This window comes from Panulirus ornatus, chromosome 10 (assembly GCF_036320965.1).
Source record: "Panulirus ornatus isolate Po-2019 chromosome 10, ASM3632096v1, whole genome shotgun sequence".
NCBI classification, from domain to species: Eukaryota; Metazoa; Arthropoda; class Malacostraca; order Decapoda; family Palinuridae; genus Panulirus; species Panulirus ornatus.
In genome coordinates, this window is record NC_092233.1 from 58,711,421 (window position 1) to 58,729,359 (window position 17,939).

Here is a 17,939-nt window from a genome sequence, read left to right on the forward strand (position 1 = left end):
GACAGCTGACAGCCCTCTCCACGTCCCAGTCTAGGGGGAAGAGGGGGCTGGGACAGCTGACAGCCCTCTCCACGTCCCAGTCTAGGGGGAAGAGGGGGCTGGGACAGCTGACAGCCCTCTCCACGTCCCAGTCTAGGGGGAAGAGGGGGCTGGGACAGCTGACAGCCCTCTCCACGTCCCAGTCTAGGGGGAAGAGGGGGCTGGGACAGCTGACAGCCCTCTCCACGTCCCAGTCTAGGGGGAAGAGGGGGCTGGGACAGCTGACAGCCCTCTCCACGTCCCAGTCTAGGGGGAAGAGGGGGCTGGGACAGCTGACAGCCCTCTCCACGTCCCAGTCTAGGGGGAAGAGGGGGCTGGGACAGCTGACAGCCCTCTCCACGTCCCAGTCTAGGGGGAAGAGGGGGCTGGGACAGCTGACAGCCCTCTCCACGTCCCAGTCTAGGGGGAAGAGGGGGCTGGGACAGCTGACAGCCCTCTCCACGTCCCAGTCTAGGGGGAAGAGGGGGCTGGGACAGCTGACAGCCCTCTCCACGTCCCAGTCTAGGGGGAAGAGGGGGCTGGGACAGCTGACAGCCCTCTCCACGTCCCAGTCTAGGGGGAAGAGGGGGCTGGGACAGCTGACAGCCCTCTCCACGTCCCAGTCTAGGGGGAAGAGGGGGCTGGGACAGCTGACAGCCCTCTCCACGTCCCAGTCTAGGGGGAAGAGGGGGCTGGGACAGCTGACAGCCCTCTCCACGTCCCAGTCTAGGGGGAAGAGGGGGCTGGGACAGCTGACAGCCCTCTCCACGTCCCAGTCTAGGGGGAAGAGGGGGCTGGGACAGCTGACAGCCCTCTCCACGTCCCAGTCTAGGGGGAAGAGGGGGCTGGGACAGCTGACAGCCCTCTCCACGTCCCAGTCTAGGGGGAAGAGGGGGCTGGGACAGCTGACAGCCCTCTCCACGTCCCAGTCTAGGGGGAAGAGGGGGCTGGGACAGCTGACAGCCCTCTCCACGTCCCAGTCTAGGGGGAAGAGGGGGCTGGGACAGCTGACAGCCCTCTCCACGTCCCAGTCTAGGGGGAAGAGGGGGCTGGGACAGCTGACAGCCCTCTCCACGTCCCAGTCTAGGGGGAAGAGGGGGCTGGGACAGCTGACAGCCCTCTCCACGTCCCAGTCTAGGGGGAAGAGGGGGCTGGGACAGCTGACAGCCCTCTCCACGTCCCAGTCTAGGGGGAAGAGGGGGCTGGGACAGCTGACAGCCCTCTCCACGTCCCAGTCTAGGGGGAAGAGGGGGCTGGGACAGCTGACAGCCCTCTCCACGTCCCAGTCTAGGGGGAAGAGGGGGCTGGGACAGCTGACAGCCCTCTCCACGTCCCAGTCTAGGGGGAAGAGGGGGCTGGGACAGCTGACAGCCCTCTCCACGTCCCAGTCTAGGGGGAAGAGGGGGCTGGGACAGCTGACAGCCCTCTCCACGTCCCAGTCTAGGGGGAAGAGGGGGCTGGGACAGCTGACAGCCCTCTCCACGTCCCAGTCTAGGGGGAAGAGGGGGCTGGGACAGCTGACAGCCCTCTCCACGTCCCAGTCTAGGGGGAAGAGGGGGCTGGGACAGCTGACAGCCCTCTCCACGTCCCAGTCTAGGGGGAAGAGGGGGCTGGGACAGCTGACAGCCCTCTCCACGTCCCAGTCTAGGGGGAAGAGGGGGCTGGGACAGCTGACAGCCCTCTCCACGTCCCAGTCTAGGGGGAAGAGGGGGCTGGGACAGCTGACAGCCCTCTCCACGTCCCAGTCTAGGGGGAAGAGGGGGCTGGGACAGCTGACAGCCCTCTCCACGTCCCAGTCTAGGGGGAAGAGGGGGCTGGGACAGCTGACAGCCCTCTCCACGTCCCAGTCTAGGGGGAAGAGGGGGCTGGGACAGCTGACAGCCCTCTCCACGTCCCAGTCTAGGGGGAAGAGGGGGCTGGGACAGCTGACAGCCCTCTCCACGTCCCAGTCTAGGGGGAAGAGGGGGCTGGGACAGCTGACAGCCCTCTCCACGTCCCAGTCTAGGGGGAAGAGGGGGCTGGGACAGCTGACAGCCCTCTCCACGTCCCAGTCTAGGGGGAAGAGGGGGCTGGGACAGCTGACAGCCCTCTCCACGTCCCAGTGGTGGCCAAGTGTAGTGGGACACAAGGCTGTGGTGGCCAAGTGTAGTAAGACGCAAGGTGCTGGTGGCCAAGTGTAGTAAGACACAAGGCTGTGGTGGCCAAGTGTAGTGGGACATATGGTGCTGGTGGCCAAGTGTAGTGAGACACAAGGCGGTAACTATCATATACTTCGTTGATGTAAACAGAGTTATTGAACATTGTTTTGGGAACGAAGGAAGTGTTGTACAGCTGGATTGATCTGAGGATGGTTAGAGAGAGAGAGAGAGAGAGAGAGAGAGAGAGAGAGAGAGAGAGAGAGAGAGAGAGAGAGAGAGAGAGAGAGAGAGCGCATCTACCGACCCCTCTTTGGTTTACCGATGACACCTTCTACAACAGCAAGTCTCGCTCATGGCCTAATTTCGATCATACCTATATCACTGGACCCCACAGGACCTGCTAGACCTGATCGGGTCACCATCAAGTCAGTTTTTCTGCCAGACCATGACACAGGCAGGTTCTCTTTTTGCCGCCATCCACTATGGGAGTCATAAGATTGTTACGGGTAGACTGAATACCATAGGTGTTCCTCACGACCTATCACGCGTCCCTGTCCAGCGCCAAGTCCCACGAGACCTGTGTCACAGCCTCTGGAAGACCAGACCACCACAGGACTCCTGTCCGGTCAACAAGACCTGGATCACTGCCTCTGTAGGACAACCCGAGACCTGAGGACCTGGTCAGGATGGGAACAGTCCCCAGGACGCAATCGGGAAAGCCTCACCACGAACGACACGACTCACAGATTTCATTACCCATTTTCACACTAAGTGTACGTCAGTTGCTCCTCCTTCCACGCCATAGATTCCACCCACACTCGCTCCACTTGCCATGGAAGGGGACCCACTCCAGCTCCACTTGCCCACACATCCACTTCTACCTAGAAAAATCACTCCCTCTACCGTTGCCAGCATTGCTTGCACATCCTGCTGGCAAGATTGATGGGCTGTTGCAAAATCACAGTCATCAACGTATGTGAAAGACGTCCGACATGAAGTATGTAGCACAGATGTGTGAAGCTGCCCGACATACTGCAGCAGTATACTTCAGGACTCAGCTGTTCATCATGACACTTACACACACACACACACACACACACACACACACACACACGCGCACACACACACTAGAACCTAAGAAAGAGGGAGGGGGGATGGTTCAACAAAAGACGTCAAAAAAAAAAACACAAAGGAGCTTCTAGATGTGACAAAGGAGGACACTTCAGCCAGCCTGCATACATGAGGTATAAGAGAACAAGGAACGGGTATAGCAAGATCAGAATGTGGCATCCAAAAACAACTTCTTGAAATATGCTGTCCATAATGTCGCTGGAGAAAGGCAAAGTGGATGAGGGGGCTGGCACTGTGGGCAGGAGGCAGGGTGCTGGGGGGTTGGCACCCTCCAACCGCGTCCTAAAGGCAAGCCAATCCTCGGCCACACCATCCCATCCACCCCACTAACTACACTCATTTCACATGCCTATCTGATGGTGAGATGAGGCGGAGGCGTGTCAGTTATTACGCCCATGACGCCTTACGCCCACTCACGCGCGTAGTGTGGCACCCTCACCTGTATGTCTTACACCCACTCACGCGCACCCTCAGCTGCATGTAGCCTCCCTCAAGCCCGCCACTGTTCACGCCCTCGTCACTTGGCTCAAACATCTGCGGACATCGTCTTCTCTCTAACGGCATTTACACCAAGATGTTGACATGTCAACATTTACACCCCCCACCATCAACACCGAAAAACATACACACCATTTGATGTTTCAACATTTACACTTGCACCAGTACTCACACAACAGTATCTACACCCTCAACATTTACACTTTCCACATCTACTTCCCAGCATTTGCACCCACACCACTTACACTCCAGCATTTACACTTCACCATTATTTACACCCTAGCATTGCCTTAAGCTCAATATGAAAGTTGGAGTGAAAAATAGAAAGCTTTCCGTCACTTGTCATTTCCTAGCCAGCGGTCCTCAGGGCCGGCACGATTATCCGGATCCAATACCAATATTGGACTGGTTATCCGGAATAGAAATCCGGTTAATGTGTCTTCCTGCACACGAGTTACTGACACCGCCGTGGAGGAAATTTTCAAACTGGAAATGAGTATTTTGTGAAACTCTTGTTTATATGTATTTTGACGGCCGGTGGATGTTGGAGGAGGGGGAGGCGTGGCCCTGGTGCCGGAGGTGGGGAGACGTGTCCCTGGGGCGGGTCGGGGCGGGGCGGGGTTGACACAGTGGCAGCCTGAGAAATGGGAAAGAATCATACTACAAACTTAGCCAGCTGCACGGGGTAAAAGGCGAGCCAGAAGGGCTAGGAGTGGATGGCTGGAAATCCTCCCCTTTTTTTACTATTACTTCCCACAAGGAGGAAGGCAAGAAGGAACAGATGAAGGATCCTTCCTGAAAGGCTTCATTGCGTACTGCTAACTCACTAAAGCGGGAAAGGAGAGGTTGAGAAAGAGGATATTGCGTCAGAAGTGGGACGAGGAGAAGCGGGAGACCATATTGGACATGGAAGGATGAAAAGAATAAGATTTTGAGTGATTGGGGCCTGGACATGCAGGAGGATGAAAGGCTTGCCCGGGATAGAGTTAATTGGAACGGTGTAGTATACTAGGGTCGACGTGCTGTCAGTAGGCTGAACCAGAGCATGTGAAACGTCCGGGATAAACTATGGAAAGGTCTGTGGAGCCTGGATGTGGATGGGGAGCTGTGGTGTCGGAACATTACACATGACAGCTAGAGAATGAGTGTAAACTAATGTGACCTTTCTTTGTTCCTTGATGTCCTCCGCTAACGCAGGGAACAGCGATCAAGTATTATATATATATATATATATATATATATATATATATATATATATATATATATATATATATGTGTATATATATATATATATATATATATATATATATATATATATATATTTATATATATATATATTTCTTTCTTTTATATATATATATATTTCTTTATCCCTGGGGATAGGGGATTAAGAATACTTCCCACGTATTCCCTGCGTGTCGTAGAAGGCGACTAAAAGGGGAGGGAGCGGGGGGCTGGAAATCCTCCCCTCTCTTTTTTTTTTTTTTTCCAAAAGAAGGCACAGAGGGGGCCAGGTGAGGATATTCCAAAAAAGGCCCAGTCCTCTGTTCTTAACGCTACCTCGCTAACGCGGGAAATGGCGAATAGTTTAAAAGAAATATATATATATATATATATATATATATATATATATATATATATATATATATATATATATATATATATATATATAATGTATACCAAAGAGAAATATTTCTCAATACAATCCTTCGGTAGAGATAAGACACCAGCTGCAGGCTATATGCCTCCTTCCCTCCCTCCCTCCCTCCCTACCTCCCACAGCCCACAATCTCCAACTTATAAGTAAAGTAATAAGGTAGTAAGTAACAAGGCACTTCAAATACTTTACAGTATGATTATAACCCGTGGAGGAGTTAGCGTGGTGGTTCCTTCCCCGAGCATAAACACTGTACTATCAGCTGAGCGTAAGATACACTACATCATCTCTCTCGTGGGTTCACCAGGGTGGGTAACCAGAGGAGTGTAGGGAGCTACCTCAACCCGAGTAACGACGGGTAAGGTCCAAGGCCAATCATGCCTAAGGCTGAGATGGTTAACAGCTTGTTCTGATATTTACTGCTGGAAAATCAAATTTAGATAGTTTTACAGAAGGAATTACTTTGCGTTACAACATATATGTTCATGTGTTGATATAATTTCGTATTCTGTTTACGGACCGTACGTGTGAGCGCATGTACCCCTATCTTGGTTACATTGCGAAAGTCGTGTTGCATCGCTAGCTCAACCCGTAATTGAAAAAGGGCCCACCAAGCAATCGCTATCTATAAGATGTACACCTTTCTGGAGCTATAATAATAATCTGTACCTTATAACGTTTGCTACCTCGCAAACGCGGGAGACAGCGACAAAGTATAAAAAAAAAAAAAAAAAAAAAAACCTTATAACAAACTATTTTCATATTAGATCCTCCAGCGTAGTCGGTATCTATAATAAGTACACCTTTCGGGGTCTGTAATTATAAACTATAGCCTATTATAACTCGTGTTTATTAGAGGATGCCAGCAGAGTCAATATATCAAAGATGTATTCCCCATCAGAAGTAGTAATTATAAACTATACACCATCACCCCATATTTATAATACACTATCGCTTCCTTATTTATTAGAGGCTTCCCCAGCACTTTCAGTATGTAAATCATATACACCGATGAAAGGCTGTAGCTTAATTATGAGATATAGCCTATCACGGCCTAATTTATAAGCTGTTCTGCCCACGATCCATTTAGCGCAGTGCTGCCAACCGTTGCGCTCAACTCTAGCGTCTCGAGCGATTTGTTTACACGTCTCCTCAGTGGGAAGGTGTGCGCCCAGGCGTTGCGGGAGTGTAAACAGAGCGGCTGAGCGACGCCAAGATGGAGTGCATCGGTTGGGAACACCACTGAGTCGTACAACACTCAGACCACGAACACAGCTGAACACAAGTACAGTTCTCCATCAGAGTATTGTGTTGGTATTTCTGCTGCAGTGTTCTTGTGTTGCCATATTGTTGTCTTTCGGTTTGGACTTTCTGTAAACACCTGAACTCCTTGCATCAGATCTGTTTATTTCCCCCCATGTTAGTACATTGAGTAGCATAATACGTAATCGCTAAAACGGACTGACAGTATTGTAATATGAAGCACATTATATTCCCGGATTTCATTCTATGAGCAAACCATTGAAATGCATGTTAACGTAATTACTAGGTAACATTATAAGACTAATTATTGGTCTATATCAAAGCATTATACGTTAGACTGAATATTTCACTAATACTGGAGCGCATTTAAACGCAGCACATTTAACATACTAAACATTCGCCGGTATTCGGTCTGTAAACATTGTCTGGACAGCCAGCGCTGCGCTGGTGATGCTGATGGGGCTCGTGAACCAACAACAACAGCGATAGAGTTTGGATCGTCACAAACTCTGTTTGCAATATATTTGCAACACTAAAAGTACTACACTGCCTTTATCTAAAATCCCCAGTGAACCGTGCTGACCTTTTTTTTTTTTTAAAGGGTAATATATGTGCTACACCCAGTCCCTGTCCCCTAGGGCATTTTCAACTCGAGAGGCGCCAAATACGGTGGTTCCCCGACTGTCTCCATCACCTGAGTCCTGGACCCCATCTGGCTGTTTTGAAATCCCTCGTCCCCTAGTTGCAGTACATTACCACAACAGCACCGAGTGGGTCCCAACCGTTACAAGAACAGCACCATCCCTGCCATATCCCAGCGATTGCGACCACCATCAGTAATTAGTTAAATTCAAACCCAGTGTTTGTATAAAGGCTGTTTAAACCTCCCTCCCCTTTGATATAGCCTGGGTGTCTTTGATGCATATATTTTCTTTATATTTTCAGGGTTTGGATGCATTCAATAAACCAATGATTATATTTGTGTTATTATTAGTAACAATAGTAATACCATATCCCATCTTGTCATAGTTTTTATAGTTTTTTTGGTTTTGCAATGTTTATTGTCTAGATATACATAGACAAAGCATTTCAGTGAGAGTAAAGGTGAAGGGTGCATATGTATGGGTAGGTGGAGGCCAGTATAGAACGTACAGTGGGTAGAAGGGTGAGAGGTGGGCTCGAGTGGGGTCCAAGGGCCCAAAGGCGTCCCCCTCCCGAGTGGGGCCCAAGGGCCCAAAGGGATCCCCCTCCCGTCAAGAGGGGAGGGAGGTCTAGGATACATCGAATACATGATACACAGTTACAGGATAGTGAGTGATGCTGAAAACAACATAGGTAACATTATGTGTAATACAGATCAAGTATGAAACGTACAAAACATTTTAACATTCAAATCACAGTGTGTATGTTGTAGTTAAAACCCGAAATCAGTCGGAGCCAGTTTCACCTTGTCAGAACTCGTTGAACCCGAAATGTCAAGATTATAAAGGTTAGGTTAGGTTAGTTATCTCAAACAAAGCAATTGTTGAAACTAGTTTTGACTGAAATGTTTAGGTAAAACTAGGTATGATAACACTCCAGTCCTGCGTTTCGTGTTTTACCCACCCTCGTTTAGGGCAACGGGTTCTGACAGTTTGTAACAGGATACAGTTTAGTGTACAGTCGTTAACTCGTTAAAACTGATAACTGTACGAGCGGTCAGATGTGAATTACAAGTTGGGCATGCAGTTAGAGAATACACTGCCCCTTGGCATGCTCTTAACATTTACAGGAAAACAGAGAGGGTAAAGTTACATTACACACTGGATGTTGTGGTTACAGAAAGTGCTTGTACTGGGCATGATTACACAGGTGTCTACATAGCTCAGGGCATGGCGAATTTTTGGGATACAGTGCCAGAATGTCTTCAAGGATATTGCTGTCAATTGAGTATGCACAAAGCTGTCGAACACAGTAAACCTTAAGGTCTAAAATCACGGACTTCAGAGCATACCCTAATGTTCCTAGTATATGTTCATCAGGTGTAGAACAGAGTTGACATTTAGAGTGTTCGGCATCACAGTTTCAGGCGACTTGCTACACATACCTGTACCCTAAGTGTATGATGGCGGTTACAGTATCACATTTTCTGGTATGGGTCTGATGCCTTCCATTATGATGTTTCTGTGTCGTAAGATAATCATAGCAGACACTGTGCCGGAGCGAGCGACTTGGTCCTTTGTAATCTCTCGAGAGCCTTTCTTCCTAGCGGGCAAATGCGGTTTGGTCAGCGCGGACCAAGCCTTTAGCCAGACTAAGTCTGGTGTAGGGGGCCCGAGAGCAAACAGGTATGTTTACCGAGACTATCTACCTGGTCATAACGCTAATGTACGACATGTAAAGGTATCCATAAGAACTAGGCACGTAAGGCCAGCGTCAATAAGAAGGGAGTGAGTGATTGATGGACCAGTTTCCTGCAGAACACGCCTTCCAGAGAGTGTTGCAAGAGCTAGTTGGTGGTCGGAGGGGATTCCAGCGTGTACTCGGAAGTGGACGAGATGCTCGCTGCAACGAGAACACCATAGAGTTTGCGGTGGGTAGAGCTGGACCGAAGGCGCTAAGTTTTGTTCGCTGAGAGTGAGTAAAGTTGTTATGGCTGTAAATAGCATGGCCGGCATTACCGTTTTCCTGGGGTTTTGCCCACATCTCGCCATTGATGATGATGAATGAGGAAGACACAGGAGCCCGCTGATGTATATTTTTCAAGATCCCACAGGTGTTCCAGCCACATTGCGGTTCCCTGGCTCATTTTCTTCTGGGAGGAGATTTAGAAATCAGATGACGCTTATGTGTATGGCAATACCAATTAACTATGGTGTGTATGGCAACGTTAGGTGACGTCGGTGTGTATGGCAACACCAGGTGACGACAGTGTCTATGGCAACGCTAGGTGACGGTGACGACGTTTATGGCAACGCCAGGCGACGATGGTGGACATAGCAGCCTTGAGCACGACAAGTGCGACCAAGGCCTTTGCCTTCGACCTAAGTACACAATCTTGCTCAAGGGTTACACACACACACACACACACACACACACACACCGTCGCGCTCAGGAGCTGTGCACCTCAGGGGGACGACCTGCTTCTACCTGAGCAGAGGAGAGGATCAGCCGGAGGAAGGCGAGTGGTATTCCCCACCAGTGAGAAATGATGGGAACTTTCGTGGTGGCCTGATCTCTGTACCATCTGGGTCTAACCTGGGCTGGAAACTTTTGATGTAACCTCCAACTTATTAGAATATGCTGATCAGAATTAGTTTTTCCGCGTGCGTGTGTGTGTGTGTGTGTGTGTGTGTGTGTGTGTACCTTATCTTACAGCCTTTTGTCGGCTTTAAGAGGCTCTCCTCTGTGCCCTGGGAGATCCCGGTCTGGTGACATAGCAGCGGCTTGCTGCTTCTCTGATAAGTCAGGTTGTTCGAGACGGAGGGCTGCCAGCGTGCGAAAACGTACCCCCTCACACAACCTTGTTGATCAGGGCCACTGTACATGTTGAGTCCTGGAAGGTCTTGCATTTCCCCAGTGGCTGTTCCGTAGTGTTTCTGCTGCTTGTACGCTGTGTTGGAGGTGAGAGGTGGCTCAGCAGGCTGCTCCCGTTGGAGGTGTATATAATTCGGGGTGTATATAATTCCTCACACACACACACACACACACACACACACACACACACACACACACACACACACACACCATCTCTATACCCTTGTCTTGACGGAAACAAACGCCTCTGTCTAATTGCACAGAAGCTTCAGTTTGTCCATTTCTTACCACTTGGGAGGGGAGGAGGAGGAGGAGGAGGGGGACTGTGAAACAGCAGACACTGGAGCGAAGTTGCTCCTACGGCGCAGCAGACTCGCCTCTCCCTCTCTCTCCTACTTTGCTTTAGAGACGAGGGGGAAGCTCAAGTAATTTGTTGGTCTGTTTTAATTACTCCATGACAGATGGGACCCCTGGTCGCCAGCCGCTGGTGTTCGCCAACCTTCACAATACATCGTACACCCGACGTTGACCTCTCCTGACCTCCTGTCTTGACCTGTATCGTCACCAGGATCCACTGACCTCCAGCCCTCCCCCTTGATGGCTTTCGTGTGTTGGGGTTAACCATGTGTTTGAGGGTGGCCTGGAAGGAGGAGGAGGACCTCGGGGTAGGTCCTGCAAGAGGTCTGGGAGGCGTAAAGGCAGGACTTTTTGAGTGCGTCGGAGGCCCGGACTGGATCCGGGAGCGGCACCCACCGCGCCAGGCCAGGTTCCAGGCGGCTCCGGATGCATTATGCCGATGTGATTGCTTTTATGGAAGTTGGCGGCGGCGTGGGGGCCCGGGTTCTTTGCCTCCTCGACCCCGTGGATGAAGTTATAATTGAATCCCAGCTTGTGTGTGTGTGTGTGTGTGTGAGGGGGAGGAGTAGTAGTAGTAGTAGTAGTAGTAGGAGGCCACAGGAGAGAGAGACACACACACACTCGGGCCGGAAAGATGACACCATACCAACGCCAGTCCATTTCCTGTGCCTCAGTGTTGGCCGCCCGCTCCCGGCTCCTCCCAGCCACTGTTAATGGTAATTAGACAGAAAGTTTGAGAGTTAAAGCTGCACATAAATCTAGGGCCAGCTAAGGCAAAAGTCACCACGGGGGAAAATTGTGGGGGGGGCGGGTGTAAACCATCTGGTTGGGATATATATATATGCCGGCAGCCACGCTTGCCCATCTGTCTAGGGCTTTTAATTACTGGCAGGCTTTAGGGGTCTGGCCTATCTTACCATCCCCTCCCCCCAAAAAAGTAATCCTTCAGCATTACTCTGGGGGTCTGCCTTAGATCCACATACTCTGGGGTCTGCCCCACGTCCACATACTCTGGGGTCTGCCCCACGTCCACTTGACCCTGGGGTTGGCCACACATCCACTTTTCTTCCTTTGCCACTGGGGTCTTCCACAGATCCCATGCCACCCCTTACTCCGGGGTCTACCTCACAAACCCCGTGCATCCCTTACTCTTGGGGTAGCAATGCCACAACCCGCTCCACAACCACCACAATCGGCAAGCTAGAATTTCCAAACAGAAGTTTGACATCTGCGCTGGTGCATTAGGTGTATGTGTGTGTGTGTGTGTGTGTGTGTGTGTGTGTGTGTGTGTGTGTGTGTGTGTCAGGTCAGCCGTTAGGTCAGGTCATCGTTGGTTTAGGGTATCTATTGGTCGGGTCGTCCGCCGTTCATGATTCGTGAGTCAAGTCATCCTCGGGTGAGGTCATCCATGATCACCGGGTACGGTTCTCGTGAAGATGGTCAGCGAGGGACCTTGATGTCCGTCCCTGAGGGTCCCCACTACCCTAGGGCAGCCCTTCCCGTACCCAGCATGTCCCTGGGGGCGCCCGTTACCCTAGGGCAGCCCTTCCCTCGCCCAACATATCGCCCTCTCCATAGCAACTCAACCCTTGAAGCTGACGTGGCCACGGGGGACCATGGCACTCATATGGAATGCACAGGTGTTTGGAGTCCTGGGCTACAGGATACACAGGTGTTTGGAGTTCTGGGTTACACAAGTGTTTGGAGTCCTGGTTTACAGGATACACAGGTCATTGGAGTCATGGTCTACAGGATACACTGTTGTTTGAAATCCTAGGCTGAAGGATAGTGAAGTCCTTATATTCGTTGCGTCATGCCTTTATGTCCGCCTCTGCCATTCATCATCTGTCCTTGGTAACTTCAGAGGATCTTTTTTTCATTTCTTTTTTTATCACATTCAGTATTGTTTGACGTCCAGGTCATGGTGGGAGGAAGGGCGAGGCAGGCGTGGCCCCAGCGAGGGTGAGGGTGGTGGGGGTGAGGAGCTGTGGTGCAGACGGAAGGAGTGTGGTGAGCTAGGCCTGCAAAGCCAAGACACAAGATTGAGTCTGGACAGTGAGGAGTTACGGGCCTGGAGTTCCCGAGTGAATCATGACTCGAATCCCAGCGGGCGAGACATCTTGGAATCTTTACAGATGGAGTGTCGACAGTTTTCGTATTGGCGTAAAGCTGTTAAGACGACGGACAACCAGGCGATCGCTCCCTGTTCCCAGGGCCTTGGCTCTGGCCAGTAGGGTCCCGAGGGTCAGATTGTGAGGAGCAGGCCAAGTCCCCCCCCCCCCCTGCACCCCTGGCCCTCGTGTGGCCTGATACCTCGATCAAAATTGATAAGGTTGAGGTGGACGAGCCGTTTGTTTGTTGAGAGGGAGGCGAAGGGTCCTTGACCGGCCGAGGTAAATGTTGCCGTGGGAGCAGTCTATCACCGCTGATAAGAGAGGTACCGCCCACTGCCCCGCCCACCGCCCGCCCCCCACACCAAGTGGGTCCAGCCTCTCCATCCACTTCCTCCCTCGTCAACCTTTGTTTTGTGTGGAGACTGTTGCCTCTCACCTCCTCCTCCTCCTTCAGTTTGATAGCATCGGTATTTGTGGATTTCACTGTATATCTACAGTCGCTGCTTCCTGTAGAACCACCGAGTCCTTTATTATCGTTATCATGATCATCACCGTTAGTATCACTTTGTTAGACGCACACACACAAGTCAACGGAGACACAGTTGACAATAAAGCCATCAACGCTGGGCCGCAGGGAAGTCTTATTCCATGTCTTGCAGACGTCCTCAGTGACAGCGTCGTCCGGCCAGCCCATCTCCACCTTCCAGTCCCTCGCGAGTCTCCTCCCATAAGACACAGACATGGGATCCTTGTGTTTCCACGGCCTGATGATCGATGTCCTCTAGGTCGCACCTGCTCGATACAAGCGCGTCAGTGACCCAACCCTTCAGGATACACTTAGATAGCTGCCAAAATTGGACTACCCCCAACTGCCTCACCACCAACCAAACCAAGAACGTAAGACATTATCAACCTTGTTCCCAACCCTGTCTTACCCCGTGCTGTCTCACGGCCCCAGCCCTACATACACCAGGTCCTTCAGTCCATCAAGCTTCTCGTGTGTCACCCCAGCCGATAAACTAAGCTGGAAGGAACACATCAACACCGCCGGCCTGTCTTCCAGCTGTGGTCAACACTCTTGGTCGGCTCAAGACACTTAAACTCCCTGCGCCTGTATTCATAACGTCTACACACCCTTCATGCTTCCCATATATTCACCTGTGCTACCCTCTGACTGGCCTCCTTCCCTACACCCACCACACAACAGAATCCACGAGAAAAGGGCAGAAAAATGGCCTGCAAGATCGTCCTGGATCCCCTCTTAACAGCACTTAGCAAGAGTCGCTCGACACACTGACGTCCCGCTTTCGCCAGCCTTCACCTGGACCTCATCGACTCGTCCGGGAAGAGGTTACTGTCTGCATCAGCCTCGTCACCTCCTACCGTGAGAGATCCCTCGTCACTCGTGCCATCCCAGAGGTACAGACCGCCTACGAAGAGCGACTCGTCCCAACCATTGTGAACATCATCAGTAATCATTACACTGTGTACACTATGTACTAACCCCCAATAGTTATTGTAAATGAATATTGTAGGTTTGATAAACCCATTTCTTATGACGGTACATTTTTTTATATTTTCTATGTCCACTTCTAATGTACACACACACACACACACACACACACACACACACACACACACACACACACACACACACACACACACACACACACACACACACACACACATAAACCGAGCCACAGTAAAAATCGTAGTACATAACGAAAGTCAATAAAATACTGGAGCTGTTGCAGGGTTAGTGGTCCGCTTGGGGCTGGCCAGCAGGGGTATCAGGGAGTCACTGAGGGGAGTTCAGGGCTGGCTTACAGGGGGTGCCAGGGTCCCGCGTAGCTTGTGGCTGGCAGGGGGTGCCAGGCAGTTCAGGTCTGGCCTACAGGGGTGTCAGGGGCCCACCCGCCTCACATTTGTTTCCATACGGTCATGTTTACAACCGTAGCGAGAAATGAATACAAATTGCTCACCAGCAACTGAAAATTATGATTTGTGGACCAGTTTGCTGGAGTGGGGGGGTGTAGTCTGTCCATGTTCCTGTGTTGTGTTGATTCCTAGACTGTTTATTGTGTGTCTGTGTGTGTGTGTGTGTGTGTGTGTGTGTGTGTGTGTGTGTGTGTGTGTGTAATTGTTAATTTGTATGTACAGGGAGGGCGTTTTACACTGGTGGGGTTCCATCTCATGGGCCATCTCTCCTGTCATACAATATCTGAAACTTCTGTATGCTGTCCACATTCATTTGTTCCTCTTTCATTTTATGCCATGCATCCGATACTTGTATACTACAAAAGAATATACTTACACTTTACGTCCTTTCTACAAGTTCCCTCTTTGATTTTACGATTTGTCTACTGGGTGTTCCATCCCTGCATCTTCCAAACACTCGCTTGCCGTCTACGTCATCAGTTTGATTTAGAATCTTGTGGGTTGTGCTCTGGTCCCTTCCACACTCGATGTAAATACCTATATATAGAGTAAGATACATTTAGTAACTTCCCATCCAATCCGTTTATCCGTAGCCCCTTCCATTCGGTGTCTTTGTCAACCATATTACGCACTCTCTACGTTCATAGATGACACATTAAGTTCACTCTTCTTCTCTGTGTCGCCCTGATACACATTGTTTAAAGCCAACACCTGATCCACACGTCCTCTGCTACTCCAAAAGTAACATTGCTCGTTCCTAGTCTGATGCTTTGTGTATGCAACCACTCAGTCACCTTATGAGGTATTCTCATTGGATCCATACCTCTTTAATTCAAACATCATTAGTAGTAGTAGTAGTAGTAGTAGTAGTAGTAGTAGTAGTAGTAGTGCTGCTATTACTAATACTAAATTATTCACAGTTTCTTGAATTGACTGCAGCAAAAGGCGAAAACTACAAGGTGATGATTCCCTACACTCTAAACGCTGGGACACTAGGATAAGAAGGGAACCTTGAGAACGAGACTGATGTGCATTTTTGAGGTCTTGGCTTGTTTGGTGGTGGTGGTTGGTGGTGGCTCTCCAGTTCTGGAGGCTGTTTAGGGTTGTTCTGGAGGATGGCTGTGTAGCTGGAGGAAATGTCGTCAAACCTAATACTAATGGTAGGCCTCCATGTCAGTGACCCATGAAATACTACAGGTCTCGTGGAAATGGTTCCTCTTATACTTATGTGTATAGTAAGTTTATGTTTATGTAAGTATAAGTGTGTGTGTGTGTGTGTGTGTGTGTGTGTGTGTGTGTGTGTGTGTGTGTGTGTGTGTGTGTGTGTACGTAATAACGTCTTTGTCCTGGAGACCAATGTCTTAAACTTTTTTTTAACAATCACTTAGAATTATCTTTACTTATCTACATATACAGACTTTTACTTTATGTTGAGATATTAATTCATATCTGTAATTTGCTTCCTGTTTATATCAGGGGCGACTGATAAGCGCGGATGAGAGTTTATCGAGGGAAATTATAGTTATCGTGGATGACAGCTTATCTTGCCTCCCATATCCTTGACCTCTGACCTCGCCTTCCTCTCCCCACCAGACACGGATGACAGTGACATGGAGGGCACACTCTCCAACATCTCCCGGCAAGTGATGCGTCCCCCAGGATGCTCCGGCAAGGCCAAGCGAGGCCACCTCTGCTTCGACGCCTCCTTCGAGACAGGTGAGACCAGGGTGAGGGAGACCTGAAGTCAGCAGGGGTGAGGCCAGGGGTGGTGGTCAGGGTCAGCTGAGATCAAGGGGAAAGTCCCAGTATGTTTACTCAGCTGTTCTCCTGCCGTGTGACAGTTGGTCTCTCGTGGGTAATAATTGTTTATAGCCAGTTTATTGTCATATCCTCGTACCTCCCCTTCTTCCCCTGGTGTTCTCCCTGGCATCCAGCTGTCCAAGGATGCCTCCTCTCTACACTGTCTCGTCTCCAGTGTCTTCCATCGTGTCCGCATCTAAGTGTGATGTTTGTTCTTTCGTAGAAAAACACCAACTTGTTCGCTTCGTAGATCTTGAGGCTCCCAACTTTAAAAGAGATATTGATCAAGATTTATCTACCCTCCATAGCTTTGCTTTTATGCTTAGTACACTTTCCCCGGTCCCTCCAAGTATGTACACTCTCCCAAAAAGTTGTCGCCCCCCCCCCCCCACCGGCCCTGAAGATTTTAATAATTTATGAATGACCGAAAGAGATTAAAAATTGACTTTGATGCCACCCTGATGAGGTTTACAACTGCATCAGGTTGGCAGGGAAGTCAAGTTTTAATCTGGGTCGGCCAGCTGCAGATTATTAGAAACTTCAGGCCCAGGGGTCCGATACTTTTTTTTGGAAGAGTGTACAACTATGTGACTTTCCACCACAAACGTGTTGCTCTTCAGACATCGAAAGCCGCGGAAATCCTCTGTAAATAAGATTTCAATACATGCCACCAGAAGTGTTCGAGCTCCCACTTAAGACGATCCTGGTGGAATCGAGGCCCTTCTTCCTCCTGACTATAAGCCGGAGTGGAATCGAAAACCTTTCGCCTCTGTTCATTCTCCAGGCATCACGTTATCTCCAGCCATTCCTCTGTCTGCCGTGGTGTCGCCTTCACCCCCTCCCTACTCGGCATGTTTTTGAGGCCGCTTCTCTCGAAATCACACGGCCTCTTTCCCTACCACCAAGACCCTGTTGGACCCAGTGGCAACTCCGTCTTCTCTTCCACAGTTTTTTTGTGAAGATGGTCCCTCGAGGATTGACCGTTATAGTTCTCCTTTCTTTTCTCGAGCAGTAAAGCTGTGGAATTGTCTTCCTACCTTCCCCCGTCCCTCCCCCTATATCCCAACTGCACTTAAGAATCAGGTCGACAGATACTTGAGGAACTGAGGATAATTTCTTCATTCATTTTTCCTTAGCATGTTTTCATCCCATGTGGCCATCATAAGGGGCCACGTTCGATCCCTTTTCCTCGATTGACTTGTGCCGGTGTCCCTGGCAAATTTATTTTGAACCCCAAGTTCATCCTGTGAGCGGCAGCGCAAAAGGATCACATGGTCACAAAGGGTCCTAGTCAGATCCCCAGTGGGTTGATATTACATAAGATCTCCGAGTTGTATCCATTCCCGCTGGTGATGTCAACGTCGAGCAACAAGTAATCTGTGGGTATGGATCACTTCCCGCTACCCGTTGACATCACCCACAACACTAGAGGTAATCTGGAAAAAAAATAACAAGTTTTCAGTATACGTTCATGTCATTACTCTCTCTTTATTATTGTTTTTGTTACTG

General features: G+C 49.9%; 1 protein-coding gene across 1 annotated transcript in view; it reads left to right on the top strand.

Annotated features, from left to right (window-relative positions):
• LOC139750974 (uncharacterized) overlaps positions 1-17,939 on the top strand; it is a 510,084-nt gene that overhangs the window by 468,340 nt on the left and 23,805 nt on the right. The window contains 1 exon segment of the mRNA XM_071665953.1: positions 16,224-16,346. Coding sequence (XP_071522054.1) covers positions 16,224-16,346 — 123 coding nt within the window.